A 19,802-nucleotide genomic window follows, 5' to 3' on the forward strand; every position below is an offset into this window, starting at 1 on the left:
CTTTATGTACCTGGTGAAATTGAATTCTTCCTGAAGATACAGAGTACCAACTACTAGACGGTAAGACCCTGTATACCTTCACTAAAGCTTCATAGCAACAACCATAATCGCATGCACAGGATAGGTGGGAGGGGCAACACATAGCTATCGACCAATCCTGAAAACCACATCAAGATTACCTATTATTTATAGTTAAATAACAATCCGTTGTAGTCTAGTTGGTCAGGATACTCGGCTCTCACCCGAGAGACCCGGGTTCAAGTCCCGGCAACGGAATTTCCCTTTTTTTTCCTACTTTAAGAACCAGTAGAACTTTTTCTTTCTTTTTTTCCCTTCTCTAAACTGCATTATATGACGTACCATTATGCATTATAAGTTGTACATCAAGAAAATCCATCCAAAATAAACACCAACACCTCCCAAAAAACCTCTCATTTCCACCAAAAAATGGCCTCCATTCCTCTCCTCCATTTCACTCCCAAAACCCCTTTCACCCCTCGCCTATTACCCCACCCCCTCAAACCCATTAACCCGAACCCCCTCCAAACCCGAACCCGAATCCAAACCCGACCCGTTTCCATCTCCGCCGCATACAACCCAATCCCTGCTACAGACCGGTTAATCTCAGCCGTTGCTTACTTCCTTCCCTTTTTCAACGGCATCCAATACGGCCGTTTCCTTTTCTCTCAATACCCTTCTTTAGCTCTCCCATTTCAGCCCATTCTTCCACTTTTATCCCTTTACCGCTCTATCCCTTACGCTAGTTTTGTCACTTTCTTTGCTCTTTACTTAGGTAAGTAGTAAAAGCACCAACAACCTTAAAAATGTTGTTCGAACTTTTTTGCCCTTCGGACTCTACAGCAGTTAACATTGTCATTTACTATTTTACTCAAATAATTTTTAATTTTCTATTACTACTTTGTTTTTTTTTTACTATCCTGTTGTTGTTACTGCATCTGTTCTCATTAATTGCTGTGTATCTGCCATCTGTTCTCATTAATTGCTGTGTATCTGCTTTACTTGAGCCGAGGGTGTATCGGCCCTTAGGACTATTGTCATTTATTATTTTCCTCAAATTATTAGTTAATGCGCATTTCCTTTTATGTTCCCGGAATTTAATTTTGGCATTGTTCTTGTATTTTCTTATTTTTGGATTTCTATTACTATATGTTGTTTCTTTAGTCTCGGGTATCTTATTATCTGTCTACTTATTTTTGTTTGTTGCTACTGCCTATTTTTTGTCTTGCTATGAGTCGCGGGTATGTGGGAAAACAGTCTCTCTACCTTGGCAAGTTAGGGGTAAGGTCTACGGACGCACTACCCTCCCAGAATCCCACTTGTGGAATTACACTAGGTGTTTTTTGTTGTTGTTGTTGTTATAAAAATATACCTCTGGAATTTTCGTATAAATATAATGTAAATTTGTATAAATCTTTTCTTTATTTTATTTGAACTATAATTCCTTCTTTATTTATCAATTAGAATTCTTCAAGTTTTTGCCTTAATTGAGCTCTGCTATAATCCTAAAATTTAGGTCTTAAATGGTCTCCTATGCATTATATAGAGCTTTTCAATGTTAAATTTCTTGGATCTTTTATTCATTGCTTTCTTTTTTTCTTTTTGTCCTTTTCTTTTATACTTATCTAGTTTTCTTTGCTCTTTACTTAGGTATTGTGAGAAATGAGAGTTTGAACAAGTATGCCCGGTTCAATGCGTTGCAGGCAGTGGTGCTTGATGTGTTGTTGGTGCTTCCAATGTTGATTCAAAGGATTTTTTCTCCGGGTCAAAGTGGTATTGGGTTGAAGTTTACGGTTTGGATGCATAATGGGATTTTTGTGTTTGTTGTGGGATGTTTTATTTATGGGCTTGTTTCTTGTATTCTAGGGAAAACTCCTTACTTGCCTTTTGTAACTGAAGCTGCTAATAGGCAAATGTAGCTTTTCTTTTTGATGTAAGGTGTTTGATATGTTGTTCTCTGATTTCTTTTGGGTACCTAGAACTTGGAAATGAAAGGAAGGAATTTTTTCCATGTGTTGTATTTTTCATGTCAACTGTTATGTGGTCGTTTTCATGTTTACCCAAGTGATACAGTGTTCAGTTAGTTTCATTATATTTTGAAGATTTTAAGGTCTCATGAAATGTTACATTTTTTAGGACTTAACGATTTTTGGTCTTAAGACTGTAATTTGAAGAGTACCATAAAGTCACTTGCCTATAAGAGGGTAAAAAAAAAATAAAGTCTCAAAAATCAAATAGTGTTTGGTAATTTAGAAAGTTGGTAAGTGTTACAGGGATATGTCATCATCATCATCGATCCGTCAAGACAAAACCAATTGGAAGTACACGATTTTCATAACTTTATTGCAAGTCACTTGTCTCAAGACTCATTGAGTGAGGCTACTTCATTGGTGTGGTCTCTCACCCTGCACCATGATGTTTGGACTAACTAATTTGCACATGTCTCGACTATTTCATCCAATAACTCGTCAGACGCCTCGACTATTTCATCAACCGATAATTCCATCAGTACCAGTTACATCTCACCAGCATAAATATTAGGTGACTATGGTTACCTAGGCTTGCGCTGATGGAAAGGAGGAAAGGTGGCCTAGTGTTCTTCGTCTCCCCACACCACCTTGTCGTGTGCAAGCTCTGTCTAGAGACCACGCGCTTGGCCTTGTATGGCGTTCATGATGAGTCTTACACACCAGCAAGGCCATCACATTATATTCAGGTCATGCACAAAGTTGAGATCACATGAAATCTAGTAGATAATTTCTCAATGTTATCGACCTTTCTTGGCTACCTCAAGGCTGTGCCCTCAAGAGATTCACATTTTCATAATCCATGGAGAGAATTGACTAGCCAAACTTTTCTGTACCTTCTAATCTATATCCAAGCACCGAAATTCCAGTCATGCCCTTAAAGCTCCAAACTCTGAGCCTGCATCCAGGACTGCAGTTATGCCTCATGCCTATCAACCATAGACATTCCTCAACTTTGCAACCATATTTTCATTTGCTGATGTCCAATGTATCAAATTGAATATGGAGACCATAAAAAGTTTCTTCCTTTCTCGTACACAAGATATATTGTTGAAGGGCTGAACTTCAAAGGCTAAGAAAACTGCAATTTTGTTCATCATATAGAAACAAAATCAGATTACTATAATCAGCCAAAAAAGAAGAGGCATGATTATAAATGTATCCTTCTCGATCAGCCCACTGAAATAGCTCGTAACCTGGAAATCACCTGAAATGTTAAAGCTACCACTGATTTTGGCCATTGTTTCCCAGTACATAAAAGACATATCTCATTTCTACAACCAGTTCCTGCACAAATTATACTGTACTCCAACCAACTTCTTTCCTCACTTTCCGCTCCTTCATTATTGCCCTCACCATTTCTACGTCTTCCCACATTCCTACAGAACTATATAGGTCTGAGATTGCTATATAGTATCCATCATTTTCCGGGTCAGATTCAATAGCATGTTTTGCAATTCTTATACCCTTCTCAACCTGACTGTGAATTTTACAAGAGCTTAGTAAAGAACCCCAGATAGCTGCATCTGGAGCAATTGGCATGGACAAAACCAAAGTTTCAGCATCATCCAGATTACCAGAACGACCTAGCAGATCAGCCATGCAAGAATAGTGCTTCAATGTGGGCATCAAGGAATAATCTTTCATTCTTCTAAATATGGACTTTCCTTGTTCAACCAACCCTGCATGAGCACAAGCCGAGAGCACAGCAAGAAAAGTCAGTTCATTTGGCTTAATTTCCGTCTGTTCCATCTTTTTGAACATTTCTAAAGCATAATTTGCTTCTCCATACATAGCATAGCCTGAGATCAGTACGTTCCAAGAAACAATATCTTTCTTTTCCATTGAATCAAATATTTCTCTGGACTTTTTTAGCTGTCCACATTTCGCGTACATATCAGTCAAAGCAGTAGCAAGCAAAGTATTCTTTCCGAACCCAACTTCCTTGATGTATTCATGAACTTTCTCTCCTTTCTCCAGGGAAGATACTTGAGAAGAAGCAGATAGCAAAATCACCAATGTTGCAACATTAGGCTTGTAATTTTCTGCTCTCATTTCATCAAAAAGGCTAAAGGCCTCTGTAATTTTTCCACAACTAATATACGAAGTCATCATTGTGTTCCACGTAACAACATCCTTATCGGTCATCATACAAAAGACTCTCCGGGATGAAATCAGATCCTTACTTTTACCATACATATCTATTAGAGAATTGGCAACAGAAACATTTCCAAGCATGACATTTTTTATAACATGACAATGCAGAGATTGACCTAAATGGAATTCTTCCAACCGAGAGAAAGCAGAAATTGCTGATATCAAGCAATTGATATTAGATTCGATCCCTAAGTGTTTCATTTCTCTAAATAAATTAATGCACTTGGCTTCTAATCCTGCCTTGAAATAGCCAACCACCATCATGTTCCAAGCCTCTGTGTTTTGTCCATTTCCTCCATCAAATATCTTTTCCGCTAAATTCCAGAGTCTAAGCTTACAATACATGGCCAATAACGCGTTACAGACCATGTCATCAACGTCATATTTTCTTCTCAAGATGAATCCATGGAAAGCCTTAGCTTCAAAAATCCTCATGGCATTGCCTAGACCAGAAAGCACACAACTAATTACCATCCCATCTGGGGATATCCCACTATCCTGCATTTTCAAGAACATATCAACACATTCGCCTATACAGTCATATTTTGCAAAAACAGAAATCATCAGCGTCCAAGAAAACAAATCCTTCTCATCAATCTCACAAAACGAACGATACGTTTCTTCAACCGAACCACATTTCGAGTACATTGACAAAACAGAAGACTGAACTACTTGATAACAGCCAAAACCATATTTCATTGCTAGCCCATGTAAACACTTACCTTCAACCAATGCACCCAAATTTCCACAAGCTTGAAATCCACCCTCCAACGTCCGAAAATTCGGCCTAACTTCACCATTCTTACACATCAAACAAAGATACTCCAACCCTTTTCCACTCTCCCCATTCTCTACATACCCTTTAATAATTGCAGTCCAAGAAACCACATCTCTTTGAGGCATTTCATCAAACACATCAGAAGCATACCCCAAAAACCCGAATTTCGAATACATATAAACTAAAGATGATCCAACAGCAGTATTATCATGAAAAAGATTCAATTTTGAGACTAACCCATGAATCTTTTTTCCATTTTCAATCAACCCAAGTTCAGCAATAGCAGAAACAACCATTGGTATAGTAAACTGATTAGGCAAATAATTACAAACCCTCATATTTGAGTAACACTCAAGTGATTCTGTGTAATACCCATTGGAAAAATAAGCTTTGATAATTGAATTCCAAAGAAAAGGGTCTTTAAAAGTGATGAAATCAAACACTTTTCTTGAAGAAATGAGGTGTTTGTTAGAGTAAAGAGATATAAGTTTTGCTGCTATGTAAACATTGTTAGTATGGCCAGTTGTGATTATGAAGGCATGGGATTGAAGAAGGGTTTTGAGGGTTATTGAGGTTCCATTGTTGGAGAGAAATGTACTGATTTGATGGTGAAGATAATTCAGTTTAGTTGTGAACATGGGGAAGTGTATACTGAAACAATTGAAGCAAAAAGAGGAAAAGATTTTAAGTTAGTATGCTATTTGTTGAGAAAAGGATCAAAATCATCCATAATGTTTGGGTTTGGATCAAAATCATACATATTCTTTCACATGGTGCACTAATAGTACATTATGTTTGCATAAGTGGTGCACTTTTAGTCACAATCCCAAATAAATTTAACGGAAAAGAACAAAAATGCCCCTGAACTTTTAGAAAAGGTATAAAAATACCCTTTATTCATCTATTTTGCTAAAACTACCCCTCAATTCAACTTTTTGGCTCATTTATTCCCCTTGACTAACGGACAACACTAATTTTTTATTTTTTTTAAATTAAATTGCACATGACATTTTATTACTGAAAAATTGATTTATTCTTTTAAAAAGAAATCTGAAACCTTGGAATTTTTTTAAATTTGGAAAACTTTTTTTTAACGAGTAAAACCTTGACTAAAGGACAACACTAATTTTTTTTCTTTTCAAAATGTGAAAAATTGGATTTTTATAAAAATCTGAAAAAATTAAATTTTTTATGGAAAAACTGTGTTTAAAAAAAAAACCAGAAAACTATCTTTTTTTAAATCTAGAAGAAAATTATGGAGTATTAGTTTTGCACATTTTACTTAAAAAAACAATCAGTTTTTCAGATTTAAAAATTGAATTTTCTAAAAAAGAAATGGGGTTTCCACCCGTTAAATTTTTTTTTCCAAACTTAAAAAAATTCCACATGTTTTAATGAAAATCCAATTCTGTTTATATATATATATATATATATATATATATATATATATATATATATATATATATATAAAAGGCTTACTACATTTGTTTTTTTAAAGAAATGGATGTTGAAAAATTATTTTTCCTTATTCTACAAATAACGATTTTTCAGATTTCTTTTTAAAAGAATAAATCAATTTTTCAGTAATAAAATGTCATGTGCAATTTATTTAAAAAAAAAAAATTAGTGTTGTCCGTTAGTCAAGGGGAATAAATGAGCCAAAAAGTTAAATTGAGGGGTAGTTTTAGCAAAATAGATGAATAAAGGGTATTTTTATACCTTTTCTAAAAGTTCAGGGGCATTTTTGTTCTTTTCCGTTAAATTTATTTGGGATTGTGACTAAAAGTGCACCACTTATGCAAACATAATGTACTATTAGTGCACCATGTGAAAGAATATGCATGATTTTGATCCAAACCCAAACATTATGGATGATTTTGGTCCTTTTCTCGCTATTTGTTCTTTTAATATTGAAAAAATTACGCTACGTGACGAAAATTTAGACTGTATTTACAAAACGTAATTATAGTTTCAAAAAGCTACGAAACGTAGCTACATTTTGAGTTTTGTAGCAAATACATGTAGCTGATATAATATGCGTTAATACAAACTTTTTCGCGTCATTTCAGCTACAACATTATGTGCTGATACCACTGATACCCGCCTGATATAGCTGATACCCGTCTAATACTTGCCTCATACAATTTTCGTTGATACAACAATACCGGCCTGATACAATTCTCCTGCTTGATACAACAAATACAGCTAGGTTTGGTAATTACACTCTAAACCATAGCTATTTATGAAATTTTCTCATTAGTACTTGGACCAATGATCACTAAATTTAATCTATGTAATATTAAGCAACAAAATTATATTTTGCAACATTAAAGTTGTTAAGCTAACTATTTATAATACTTTACCATAAAATTAGTTTATGTAACATTAAAGTTACTAAATTATGCGTTATATGCCCAAAAATTCTCGGAAAGTCAAATTTTAAAACTGATGAAATCAATTGCTTTTCTGGAAGAGATGAGGTGTTTGTTAGAGGCGTAAAGAGAGATAAGTTTTGTTGGTGTATAAACGTTGTTGGTATGGCCAGTTGTGATTATGAAGGCGTGGGATTGAAGGAGGATTTTGATCTTGTTTATGCGGAAATCTTTTTGATCTTGTTAATTGGCCGATTAATTCTACTAATGCTCACTAAATTTAATCTTTGTAATATCAAAGTCATAAAATTAGGTTGTATCAATAAATTTATTATAGAGTTTGACACCTATCCGGTGTTAGAAGGTTGGAAGCAGAAGTATACTTCGAATGGAAACCTTGGTAAACGGAAACGATAACTCTAATTGTCTCAGGGTAGTGAAGTTCCTTGTCGAATAAGTATCGCCCTGCACGAGTGGGGTAACGATTGCCTTGTTGTCTCCTATATGATGAAACTGAATTCTCCGTGAAGATGCAAAGTGCTAACATATACACGGTAAGACCTCGTGCACTTTAACTATAGCTTCGCAGTGACAATCTTAATCGAATGTGTAGGGTGGGTCAGAGGTGGGAGGTGGGGAGATACGACCAATCCTCAAAGAGCTGCTTTGAAACTTAAGTTAGTGCTGGTTAAATAACAATCCGTTGTAGTCTAGTTGGTCAGGATACTCGGCTCTCACCCGAGAGACCCGGGTTCAAGTCCCGGCAACGGAATTTGTTTTTTCTTTTTTTTGAAGCCTCCCAAGTCCCCAAGCAACTAAACTCCAAACTGTTAAATTCCCTCTTTTTTTTTTTTTTTTTTTTTAAGCCCTCCAACTCCCCCAAACCCCACACCCCACCCCGCCAAGCAACTTAACTCCAAGCTGTTAAAAGTTTTGTCCCTTCAAACAACAACTTACGTTGCCTTTTAGATTAGAAATTTTCATATAACATGATTCGTTCAAACATTCCCTTGGGCCTTTGGCTAATTATAACTCATCACTATCACAAGTCAAATTCTTAAACCCGCCAATGGTGAATCCGAGGTGGAGCTAGAGGGCCGAGGGCGGAAGGTTGGGAATAAGGTGGTTCATCCGAACCCCTTCGCCACACTGTGTATACATAAGGTTCATTTTTTATGTATTTATTATAATAGATGTTGAACACCTTGATGAAAATTCTCCATCTGCCACTATAGTGAACCAATTCGGCTTCTTTGTTTGCCGAACATATGATAGGAATGGACAACGCAAAAGCAATATGAAAATGTAGTTTAATTAATTGATGATTTTAGAACATCCAGGGTGTAAGCATGTGCTTAAAGATTCTAAAGTGATAATATTGTTAAGGATGTTCTTTCAAGGTTTGATTCGCTGCTAATAACTACACTAGATAAACATACTCATAAGTCATAACCATTTTATCCGTCCAACACACAGAATTAAGTGAACTAATAGATTTTGGAAACATATTTTGAAGATTTGTTTTCAAATATTTCTTTGGCCATAGAATTTTGACATATTTTGAAAACAAATTTTCAAATCCCAAATTTTGGCTAAAACCTGTTTTTGAGCTAAGATCTATGTTTTGACCTTTTCAAAACTTTCAAAAGCTACCCCAAACTTTTGTATTTTATAAAAAAAGTCTCAGCTATTTATGACTCAACTAATTCTATCTAACATGTTCCACCATTAACGTTGTTTCTACCATATTTCCGCAATTAAAGTAATCTCTTCTATAAATTGAACTAGCTAAGTTGTACCCAAATAGTAGAAGAAGATTATATTAAAGTTTAGCTAGTTACTACCAGAGGCGGATCCACCCTATTAGGAAGGGGGTCATGTGCCACCTCTAGCCTCAGAAAAACATTGTATATATATGGTGTATACACTGTAAAAACCGTATGTATATTAAAAGGACCCCTAAGATATATCCACTACTTTGGTGCAATTGGTTGTCCGGCCCCTTATGTCCTTGCATGAAACCTGGATTCGAGTCTGGCTATAGCAGTTTAGTTTCTATTTTTTTGTTGAATTTATTTTGTAGATTCTCTACAAATAAATTAATAAGCCCACATACTTTTATATATATATATATATTCTTTAGTCCTCCCTTAACACCCCCACCCCCCACACAACACACACACACACACAAAAAAAAAAAAAAAAAAAAACCCCAAATCAAATCTTTTCCCCATTCTAAACACATTCTCCTTCTTCCAATGTTGAAGTTTATACTTCATACTATTTTACTAATACCTTATTATAATTATTAAGCTTTCAAAGAGTTGCACGCCAAACTTTGACAATAACAATTGACATGTCAATATTAAGGCATTTGGTCATTAGTGCCCCCTATGCGTCAAAATTTTGGGTCTGTCTCTGGTTACTACCTTTTTTTTTTTTCTTGCACAGATGGATCTATGTTATAATTTGAATTGTAGTAGCTAGTGTGTTATTAGCAATTATTTTTAAAATATTATGTTCTACATAAGTTGGGATTAGCAAATACGTTTTGTATGGTTGGGTATTCTTGATAGTTTTTAGAACTTATGGATATAAGTAATGTTTCATGTTTTCCAAAACAAAAAGTGAAATATGTTTTGAAAAACTATGACCAAACACATTTTCAAAACTTAAAAAACTTCACCCAAATTAAGTTTTTCAATTTTTTTTTAGGATTCTATGTCCAAACGCTAGCTAAATCATACCACATCAAAAGAACGAATGGACCACAGCAAAACAGTTTACTACTCACTGTACTAGAATTATAGGGGAGAATTCGATTCTTAGCCCTTTACAAACTTTTTTTAGTTTTATAACCATTTTAAAAGAAATCTTCATTTTTTACATATAAGAGATCTGGAAAAAAAAATAAGGGATTTGAAAAAGCCATTTTCTTCTATACAAATTGTAAGAGGGAAAGAGACCCTATTTCCTCGAATTATTGGTCGGTCTGCATGACTGCATGCCTGTCCCTTTTTCCTTTTCCAAATTAATTTATATATACTAATAATGTAAAAAGATTTATCTCATAAAAATATATTCTAACAAATGTTGTAAGTAGTAAAGGTAGGCTAAGATAGAGTACTTAGAGTGCAAGTTCAGTGATGTGATTCAGGTAGAGGACGAAGACGTGCAGCTAGATACTCAGGTTATCTCGAAGAAAGGAAGTTTCAAGTACCTAGGGTCGATCATCCAAGGGAATGATGAGATTGATGACGATGTCACACATCTTATTGGAGCGGGATGGATGAAATGAAAGCTCGCATCGGGGGTGTTGTGAGATAAGAAGGTGCCGCCTATACTAAAGGGGAAGTTATGCAAAGTGGCGGTTAGACCGACTATGTTGTATGGGACGGAATGCTGGCCAGTTAAGAAAGCTCATGTCCAGAAAATGAAGGTAGCAGAGATGCAGATGCTGAGATGGATGTGCAGGCATACCAGGAGAGATAGGATCCGGAATGAAGTGATTCGGAACAAGGTGGGTGTGGCCCCAGTGGTGGATAAGATGCGGGAAGGAAGGTTAAGATGGTTCGGCCATGTGCAGGGGAGGTGCGTTGATGAGCCGGTGAAGGGGTGTGAGAGACTAGCAGTGGTAGACCTGAAGAGAGGGAGGGGTAGGCCAAAGAAGGCCTGGGGAGAGGTGATTCGGTAGGATATGGCGCTACTTCAGTTTACCGAGGACATGACCGGTGATAGGAGGGTGTGGAGGTCGAGTATCAGGGTAGAAGGCTCGTAGGGGGCCGCGAGGATTTCTGTTCCGTATTAGGAGTATTATTATCTTTGTTCACTCGCTTATTTTTTCTAGATCTCTCATATAGCTTGCTTGTTTCTTGCTTTCTTTCTGTAACGTCATTTATCTTATTATATGTTGCTATTACTGACTTTTATTATTGTTGTCTTGGCACTTTTTCTTGAGCCTAGGGTCTACCGAAAACAGCCTTCTTACCTCCCAAGGTAGGGGTAAGATCTGCGTACACTCTACCCTCCCCAGATCTCACCTTGTAGGAATATACTGGGTATGTTGTTGTTTTTGTTGTTGTAAATAGTAAAGGTAAGTTATTCATTTCACTTTTCTAGATGATTTCTCCTTTAGTTATCTTATCGTTTATATGATAGTATAAATATTTTTAGCAAACCATCAGTGTGCCTATAATAGGAGCGGAGTTGGAAAGAAAGCTACGAGTTTGGGAGTTTGATCAGATCTTATATTTGTATTAAGAAATTCACTTGATATATATAACTAATTTATTTAGAACCTAATATATAACCTTCCTATTTTAGAATTTAGAACCCATAATCTCAAGGCATGACTTTCTTTTAAGTTTGTATTTCCTATTTACATTACACATTATTGTGTTAGTCTCGTATATATATATATATATATATATATATATATATATAGACACAGTCCAAACATGATATGATAGAACTTTATTATATACATACACCAGTAAAAAGTATTTAATTTGTCGAGAAAAGATAGAATATTTATTTTAAAGGGAAGGTCCGCGTACATTTGTTGTGAAAATATTGAATTAAATATCTCAAAAAGAAGTTTTTAATCCATTATTTTTTTATATTAATGACTCATTATTTTATCATATTAATGTGTTTTATGCAAATTGAATATGGCCATTGAATGACTACTATTGGCCGTTTCCTTCCCTTAGTTTGGCAAATGGTATTTGACCATTGTCATTAATCTTTACTCATATTTATTATTAATAATATTATATTAATATAGCCTTAATGGATAATGAATACAATTCAGCCATGAATGGTCTTTAGACCGTTGGAGTTCTTATTCTTGGTTGATTTTCATTCCCTATATAATAATTTTTTAGGATAACACTTTAGATAGATTTGGTATTGCTGGGTTTGTATAAGAGAAATCTTTGTTAGATTCTGGCTCCTAGTTTTGTACTAGACGAGCTTGTTGAATCCTGGGGGATACACCCATACCGGGTGAAATATCCTTAAGGACAGTGCCATTGGCATGCCTCAAGCTACGAAGAATTCTCTACAATTGTTCGTGATCAAGTATTTTCCTCAAACTTAGAAGAAATTCCTACAAGTGTTCGTGTTGAAGAGAAGTCACTACAAGTGTTCGTGATGAAGAGAAGTCCCTACAACTGTTCGTGATGAAATATTTTCCGTAAAGTTTCCAACAACATTATAGTGTAATCATCTTGGAGGACAAACTTGCTAAGTAGCATATACATTCTTCAATATCAACTATCAGTTTTGGAGTCTGATTAATTCGGACTAGTGCTCGGAAGTTTTAATTTTGTATCAAATAAAACCTTTGCTATGAAAGGCGAATTCATTTCATAGCTCGAGCTCTAGACCTCTGATTATAGATAAATCATAAAAAGTACTTAGCGTTGCACCATAATTTTTGGAATGAGGTATAATGGAACGAATAATTCAAAGAAATAGATATTGAGACGATATAATCGATAAAAATTACAAGTTCAAGAAAATAATTCGTACTTTTCTAATTATTTCTTCTTTAGTTAGGTTTCTATTTTTTCTTTGTAATATCAAATGGAAAACATATTTATGGAAAAACATTTCTATATTTTCAAGGGTGGCTTCTTCAGTCTCCAGTCAAAGATGAGTCACATTTTTGTGTTTCAATCATATACGGCAGTTTTAATTTGCCTAGTTGCTGTATTTATTGCTTTTAATTTTATTCTAAAAATAGCAGAAAGAAGTCCAATTGCAATCTTACATTTGCCATAAAGAAATCGTATAACAATTCTGCACGTGTTGGGAACTGTGTCTCTGACTTTTGAACATTTATTGTTCTGATTTTTGTCAGAGGAAAAAAAAATAAGTGGATGAGAAAACTTTGACTATAAGCTGAATTTTAGTCGATCCAGAGTGCATTAAATCCAATTCTGATGTGGTAGCATTATTTTCATAGTATTCGTAGATAACAACTTTGAGATTATAGATAAAATGTAAAATGATAAGTACTTATATTTATTCTTCTCTTAAGTGTTTCTCTCAAAGTTTTTAAGACAAAATGAAAATTTTGAAATAAAATTAGCCTGATTTGTCCAGTTTAAATCATATATTTTTATAATATATCAGTGAATCATATTTTTAGTCCAATGACCGAATATCTACTAATATAATAAATAAATCCGTCACATATTTAATTCCTACTCCCTCCAATCCAAAATAATTGAGGTTTTAGACTTGGGCACATAGATTAAGGAATTCATTTAATCCTAAAAATAAGATGTGTATTGACTGAAATACCCTTAATTAAGAAGGTTTTGAAATTATAACAAATATTAAATTTGTTCATTGAATTAAAAATATATCATGGGTAAATTTGAAAAAAGAATAAAATAACTTCTTGATAGTCTTATTTTTTAAAATAGACACTTATTGAAAAAATAAATACTTTTTTTTGTGGGGGTGAGGGAGGAGGGGGGGGGGGGGGGGGAGGGGAATAAGCTTGGCCAAACAGGCTATAAAACCTCAACTATTTTGAATCTAATTTTTAGATGCTAAATCCTCAATTATTTTGGATCGGGAGAATAGTAGGCAGGATAAAAGTCAGGCGTTGACAACTTGACACTTTTAACATTTTGTTAAACTTAATTTATATTTTAAAACAACAAAAGAATTGAACTGAGGGTTCAATATACTTGCCCCCACTATAATTTGGGAGAAATATTCGAGATATTTAGCTGAGTGTGATACAAATATCTACAAAATTGATGTTTAAATTTATAAAATTTTCCTTGTATTATTAACCAATAGATAATAGATCTAAGTTTATAAAGTAACGTAACTGAGGAGACTAGAACACTTCTAATTCTTTGAAAACGACATAATACCAAATTTATTCAAAAGAAAAGAAGATAATAGCCATAAATGTCCGACCATAAATTTTCTTCCAATTTTTTTGTTTTTTTGTTTTTTGTTTTTGTCTTTTATATGAATTAAGAAACTAATCTTTTTTGTGCTAAAATTAGTACGATCTTTTTCTGGACAAACGAACCATGGACTTATAGAATAATATTTTAACTATTTTATCACTAGACTATCAGTAATTATTAGTACTTACTAGCAGTAGTTATTAAATATCCTACCAATAAATGTTTTTATCTTAACTGTTATATATATCTGCAACTTTTAAAGCACTTATTTCAATATTTATTGAATGCACAAAAAATATTTTCAGGTGCTGAACCCAGTCCCCAGGCAAAAGACTCTTTTATTGTTTACAAAACATAACTAAGAATAATAAATAGGTCGTTTACATGTCTTAATTTAATTATTGATAAAAGAATTAAAAAAATAAAAGAACACCTAGAATTAGTTAGTTAAAATATAATTTCTCTCGGATGTTAAAGCACATCATTATCACATCTGGCCAAAAAGCAATATCACTAATAAAATAAATTAAAAAGCTGACAAGTTTGACTAGAGCAAATTATAGATTGCTCTTTTACAATTTGATTGGTTAGAAAATTGTTGGAGAATTTTCTGTCATAATTATATTGATTGCTTCAGTGTATGTGAAGAAAGTAGTGAATTATTTATTATGAAAATTATGGTAATCCATTCCTTTGTTAGGTAGGAGTAGCATTTAAAAAGTAGACATGTTCTATTTTATAATCAAGTTTTCTTTCTATTTGTTGATGACCATGTTGGATCCACTTGCCCACACTAACCCTTTTCTGGGATTTATTTCGATCTTAGCAATATTAATAGGTTATATAAAATATTTATTCGGGTGTTTCAATAATCAAGTAATGTAATTTTGAATATAAATTTAACATTGTCATTTTAGCTTGTGGCTCTATAGAATCCTTGATTAGTTTTTCAAAGTCCGCTAATTTTGAAAAGTATTCTTTAATCAATTTTTTTAAAAAAAATACTTTTGTCATTATTTGAACAATAATTTGTCATTGAAGAAATGTTCCAAAAGTACTTATGAGGAAAAAAAATTCTTTCAACTTCTAAAAATAACTCCTGCTACTATTTAAATTCACTAATAGTTATTTTTTAAAAGCTTGATTAAATAAGATCAATTCTCTGAAATAAGTATTTTTTTTTAAATAACATGCTTAGCTTTCCAAAAGCTCGACAAATCGACTATTGCAATTAAATTACTGATTTAATGAAAACATCCTATGCACATAAATGTTTTCTCAATTCGCTACCTCAACCAAAAAAAAAAAAAACAAAGGGGGACAGATCTACTTTAGTGCTTTCTAAGTTATCTTGTGAAAGTTAATGGTAGGATTATACAATGTCAGGGAAGTATCAATACTAGTATTATAAATGATATGGTCCTACTGGTTAACCATTTAGTTTAGTCAATATTTTGGGAATTCTTTAAATTTTTTTCTAGTCAAACTCACTCTTTTTTTTTTCTTTTTTCGTAAAGGATAGGAAAGGGGAAATTCCAACTTACTGCTTACTGTCATGGTTTAAGCTTTAGGCTCCATAGACGGAACTTTGTTTAGGTATTAGGGAGGGGAGGACACCACTCAGCACCGCTCCATGGGGTGGGGTTCAATGAGGAAAAGAATTACAACGTGAGTATTAAAATCCTACCAACAAAATAAAAATTCAAGTAATCAATTAACTAAATTAGTAGATCTCTAATATCAAACTCACTCCCTTTTTTTTTTTTAACTCAGGTAAATTGAAGTGCCAAACTATTAGTAATAGGCTTTGGATTCTAGTTTCCTTGGGAAATTAACTTAAAAATAAAAAGCAGTTTGTCCTATTCTCAATAATGAGGTAATCTTATGTTGAGTCAAACTTGTTTTTTTCCTTCAAAATATCCCTTCCTTCACTTCAAAATAAGTGTTAGTCTGCTCTTTTGGAGTGCTAATTTAACTTCGAATTTTTTATTTGAGAAGAATGGTAGCTTAAAATAACTTTAAATATTAAATTTTAATTTAATTTTTTTAAAATTTAAATTTAAATAAATAATATCTTTATGAAAATTATATTAAGCTACCATTCTTCTCAAATCAAAAAATGATTTTTTTTAAATAATAATCAAAATTTATAAATCTCTAGAAGCAAAAAATGATTGATAATTTGGGACAGAGGGAGTATCATCTGATCATAGTAATAAGTTTCTTGACATTGAAAATGTTGCAAAGGCAAAAAGGGTTTTGCAATTGACTTTTGCAAACTTACAAAGTATTGAAAAAAGGCATATCCAAATTTTAGTCTCTTTACAACATTAGAATTTGTAGTTCTAATAGTGGAGTCCTTGTCACTTTACAACACGTTTGACGCTCTTTATGCTTTAAATACAACTTTGGAATTCTATTAGCAGTGACAAAACATTTTCATGTTCTCAAAGTAGAATTTTATTCTTCACTCTTTTTTTCTAGTTCAAGAATTTTATTCTTCATCCCAAAAGACCTTAATTGACAGCAAAGACAGTTTAACAAACACTTTGGATGCTCCCTTTAACCAACAAAAAAAACATATATCTTTCCTTTATTGAAGTGGAATAAATTTTTAAAAAATACTTAGAATTAGGGGGACTCCATTAAGAAATATCTTTTTTTCCAAGTATAATCTACTTATTTTATTTTATCATATGATATCCTAGTCACAATCAGTTGCGAATTCAGAACTTTTATTATGCGAATTTAAAATATATAAATATATGAAAAAGCCTAGAGAATTTAATGTGTATTATACATACAAAAAATTGATTTCAATCTTATATACATACAATATAAAATTTTAAAAGAAAGAATTTACGTGTCTGACTAATTCAAATCTGTGCCTGATAGATGCACCCAGTGAAATAATTGAGTTGTTTGGTATGCAAGATGAGATGAGTACGTAGAATTTTATTCTTCACTCTTTTTTTCTAGTTCAAGAGTTTTATTCTTCATCCCAAAAGACCTTAATTGACAGCAAAGACAGTTTAACAAACGCTTTGGATGCTCCCTTTAACCAACAAAAAAAACATATATCTTTTCCCTTTATTGAAGTGGAATAAATTTTTTTAAAAAAAACTTAAAATTAGGGGGACTCCATTAAGAAATATCTTTTTTTCCAAGTATAATCTACTTATTTTATTTTATCATATGATATCCTAGTCACAATCAGTTGCGAATTCAGAACTTTTATTATGCTAATTTAAAATATATAAATATATGAAAAAGCCTAGAGAATTTAATGTGTATTATACATACAAAAAATTGATTTCAATCTTATATATATACAACTAGTCTCACAAGGCCCGTGCTAAGCCCGGGCCCAACTCCAGATATAAAAAATAATATTTTAATGGGAAATCTACATGGTGTAGCTAACATTAGACCTTATTTTTATCTAGTAACTATACTTTAATTAATTTACACCTCATAGCTAAAAGGTGTGTATCAATTACACTCCATAACTAAAACATATAAAATAGGTTAAAATAAAAAAGCAACCCTTGTATCCACATTTTTCTCTCTCCTCCCTCCCTTCTCCCTCCCTTCTGCTCTCTCTTCCATGAAAAATATTCATTGTTCTTCAAGTCCACTATTTCTCCCTCCCTTCTGCTCTCTCTTCCATTTTCTTTCTCCTTATCGCCACTCCACTGCCATTCCGCCACCACCATGGCCGACGTCACCACCATCCTCAGCTTCTTCCCCTTCTTATCGATCTCCATCCATTCACCTTCTCCACACCACCTCATTTTTCCTCCAGATCTGTTGCCACCATCGGCACTGCTCCTTCCCCTTCTTTCTTCGGTCATCATCTTCTCCACACCACCATCGCTGCCGCCGCCGTCGCCACCCAATATGTTAAAGTTTTAAACACTATTTCATTTCTTTTGTTTTTTCAAAGGCACTTCAAAACAAAAATCTTTGGGAGCACAGGATCAACCCCTTGAACCATTTTCTAGTGCACCCAAGTCAATAATCAGATGCGACAGGTCTCATTATTTCTATGATATTTGCTCAATCAACGAGCCAACAATTTTTGACCCATTTGAGTCAACATTCTATGACATGGATTCAATCACACAGATCTGAGTTTTTTTTTATTTTTTTATTTCAAATTAGAGTGTATGCATATAGTGTATACAGTGTTTTATCGCATGTATTTCGAAGGAGATCTTTTTATATACAAAATCAATACAGTAAATTTGAAATGTATACAATTGAATACAATGAATTTTATTTTTTGTATTTAGTATTTGAGTGTATTCGTTAATTTTTTTGGGAAAATTCAACTCAGTTGTGCAAGTTAAATACAATTTTTTTTTGTATTTATGTTGTTTGAATACCACTTATTTTTAAATACAATAAAGTGAATACAATGTAAAAGTAGCTATAGATGAATACAACTGAGTTGAATACATTTGACATGAATATAGATGAGTTGAATACATATGACTTGAATACAGTGAAAAGAATTTTGAAATTTTTTTATTCGCTGTATTCATGAATACAGCTAGGCCGTTTTATGAATACAACGAGCCATTTTTTGAATACAGCGAGGAAACTGTAGCTACGCAATGTAAATATTGAAACTGTAGCTATGACAAATTTTAAACCCCCAAAGTGTAGTCATTTATGTAAAATTCCCTATTTTAATTAAAGAAATATAATTTATGTTGATAATAATTAAACTTCAAATAAGTATATTTTCAATATATAAAAGCAAAACTTTCATTTCACTCCTTTAATATTTTAAGTTTTATTTTGATGAAATTGTTTACTTCAAATTAAATGCGGAGCCATAATTTGAAATATATGAGTTTCGGATCCTAATTTTTTAAGTTATTTAGTTCTAAATTAATAATTTATACATATTTAATGAACTTTTAAGACAAATATAGAATTTGAACTAAAGTGCTACCTAATCCGATCAAATCGGTAGCTAACACTCTAAATCCGCCCTACTCCAAACTCATTTTGTGTTTAAAAGATTAATTTTAGTTAACCAAATAAGAGATTTTAAAGATAACCCGATCTTGACTGATAATATTATCTTCATTTTCAACATTATATGGCATCATATAATAATTTTTAAAACTATCTGAAAATCATTTTAGTACTAATCTTGGTAACCACATATGAGCTCGTTAAAGTATAAATATAAAGTAAAAGAAATGCCTACATATGAGTAAAAGCATTTTCAGAAATTCTCAAATTTCATAATAAAAATATATAGTAAAAGAAATGCTTACATGTAAAAATCTATAATAAGCAACAAATGAAAAAGAAGAAAACAAAGAGCAACAAGAAGCAAAAATATTTAGCGAAGAAATGATTATTTTTTAGGTTAATAGATATGATCAATAGGAGAAAGTAACATAAAGTGCAGCGCATGGGGTTGTTCCTCCCTTAATCAGGGGTCTCGCATTCGAGCCTGAGTATTACAAAAATCCTTGGTAGGAAGCGC

At 33.0% G+C, this 19,802-nt stretch overlaps 2 protein-coding genes and 2 non-coding genes across 4 annotated transcripts; 3 read left to right on the forward strand and 1 right to left on the reverse strand.

Annotated features, from left to right (window-relative positions):
• The first annotated feature begins 203 nt into the window (after window positions 1-203).
• Window positions 204-276, forward strand: TRNAE-CUC (transfer RNA glutamic acid (anticodon CUC)). Its single transcript has one exon. It is a non-coding gene; the product is annotated as a tRNA-Glu (tRNA).
• Window positions 277-389: 113 nt separating this feature from the next.
• On the forward strand, window positions 390-2,029 carry LOC132614144 (protein TIC 20-II, chloroplastic). The gene is made up of 2 exons (XM_060328519.1): window positions 390-793; window positions 1,669-2,029. Exons 1-2 carry the CDS (start codon window positions 448-450, stop codon window positions 1,935-1,937), a joined length of 615 nt encoding a protein of 204 aa, XP_060184502.1. The 5' UTR covers window positions 390-447; the 3' UTR covers window positions 1,938-2,029.
• A 205-nt stretch (window positions 2,030-2,234) lies between these two features.
• LOC132614143 (pentatricopeptide repeat-containing protein At4g39952, mitochondrial) lies at window positions 2,235-5,928 on the reverse strand. The gene has a single exon (XM_060328518.1). The coding sequence runs from the start codon at window positions 5,616-5,618 to the stop codon at window positions 3,342-3,344; it is 2,277 nt and encodes a 758-aa protein (XP_060184501.1). The 5' UTR covers window positions 5,619-5,928; the 3' UTR covers window positions 2,235-3,341.
• Window positions 5,929-8,051: 2,123 nt separating this feature from the next.
• Window positions 8,052-8,124, forward strand: TRNAE-CUC (transfer RNA glutamic acid (anticodon CUC)). The gene has a single exon. It is a non-coding gene; the product is annotated as a tRNA-Glu (tRNA).
• Window positions 8,125-19,802: the final 11,678 nt, after the last annotated feature.

The sequence above is a fragment of the Lycium barbarum genome, chromosome 10 (assembly GCF_019175385.1).
Source record: "Lycium barbarum isolate Lr01 chromosome 10, ASM1917538v2, whole genome shotgun sequence".
Classification (NCBI taxonomy): domain Eukaryota; kingdom Viridiplantae; phylum Streptophyta; class Magnoliopsida; order Solanales; family Solanaceae; genus Lycium; species Lycium barbarum.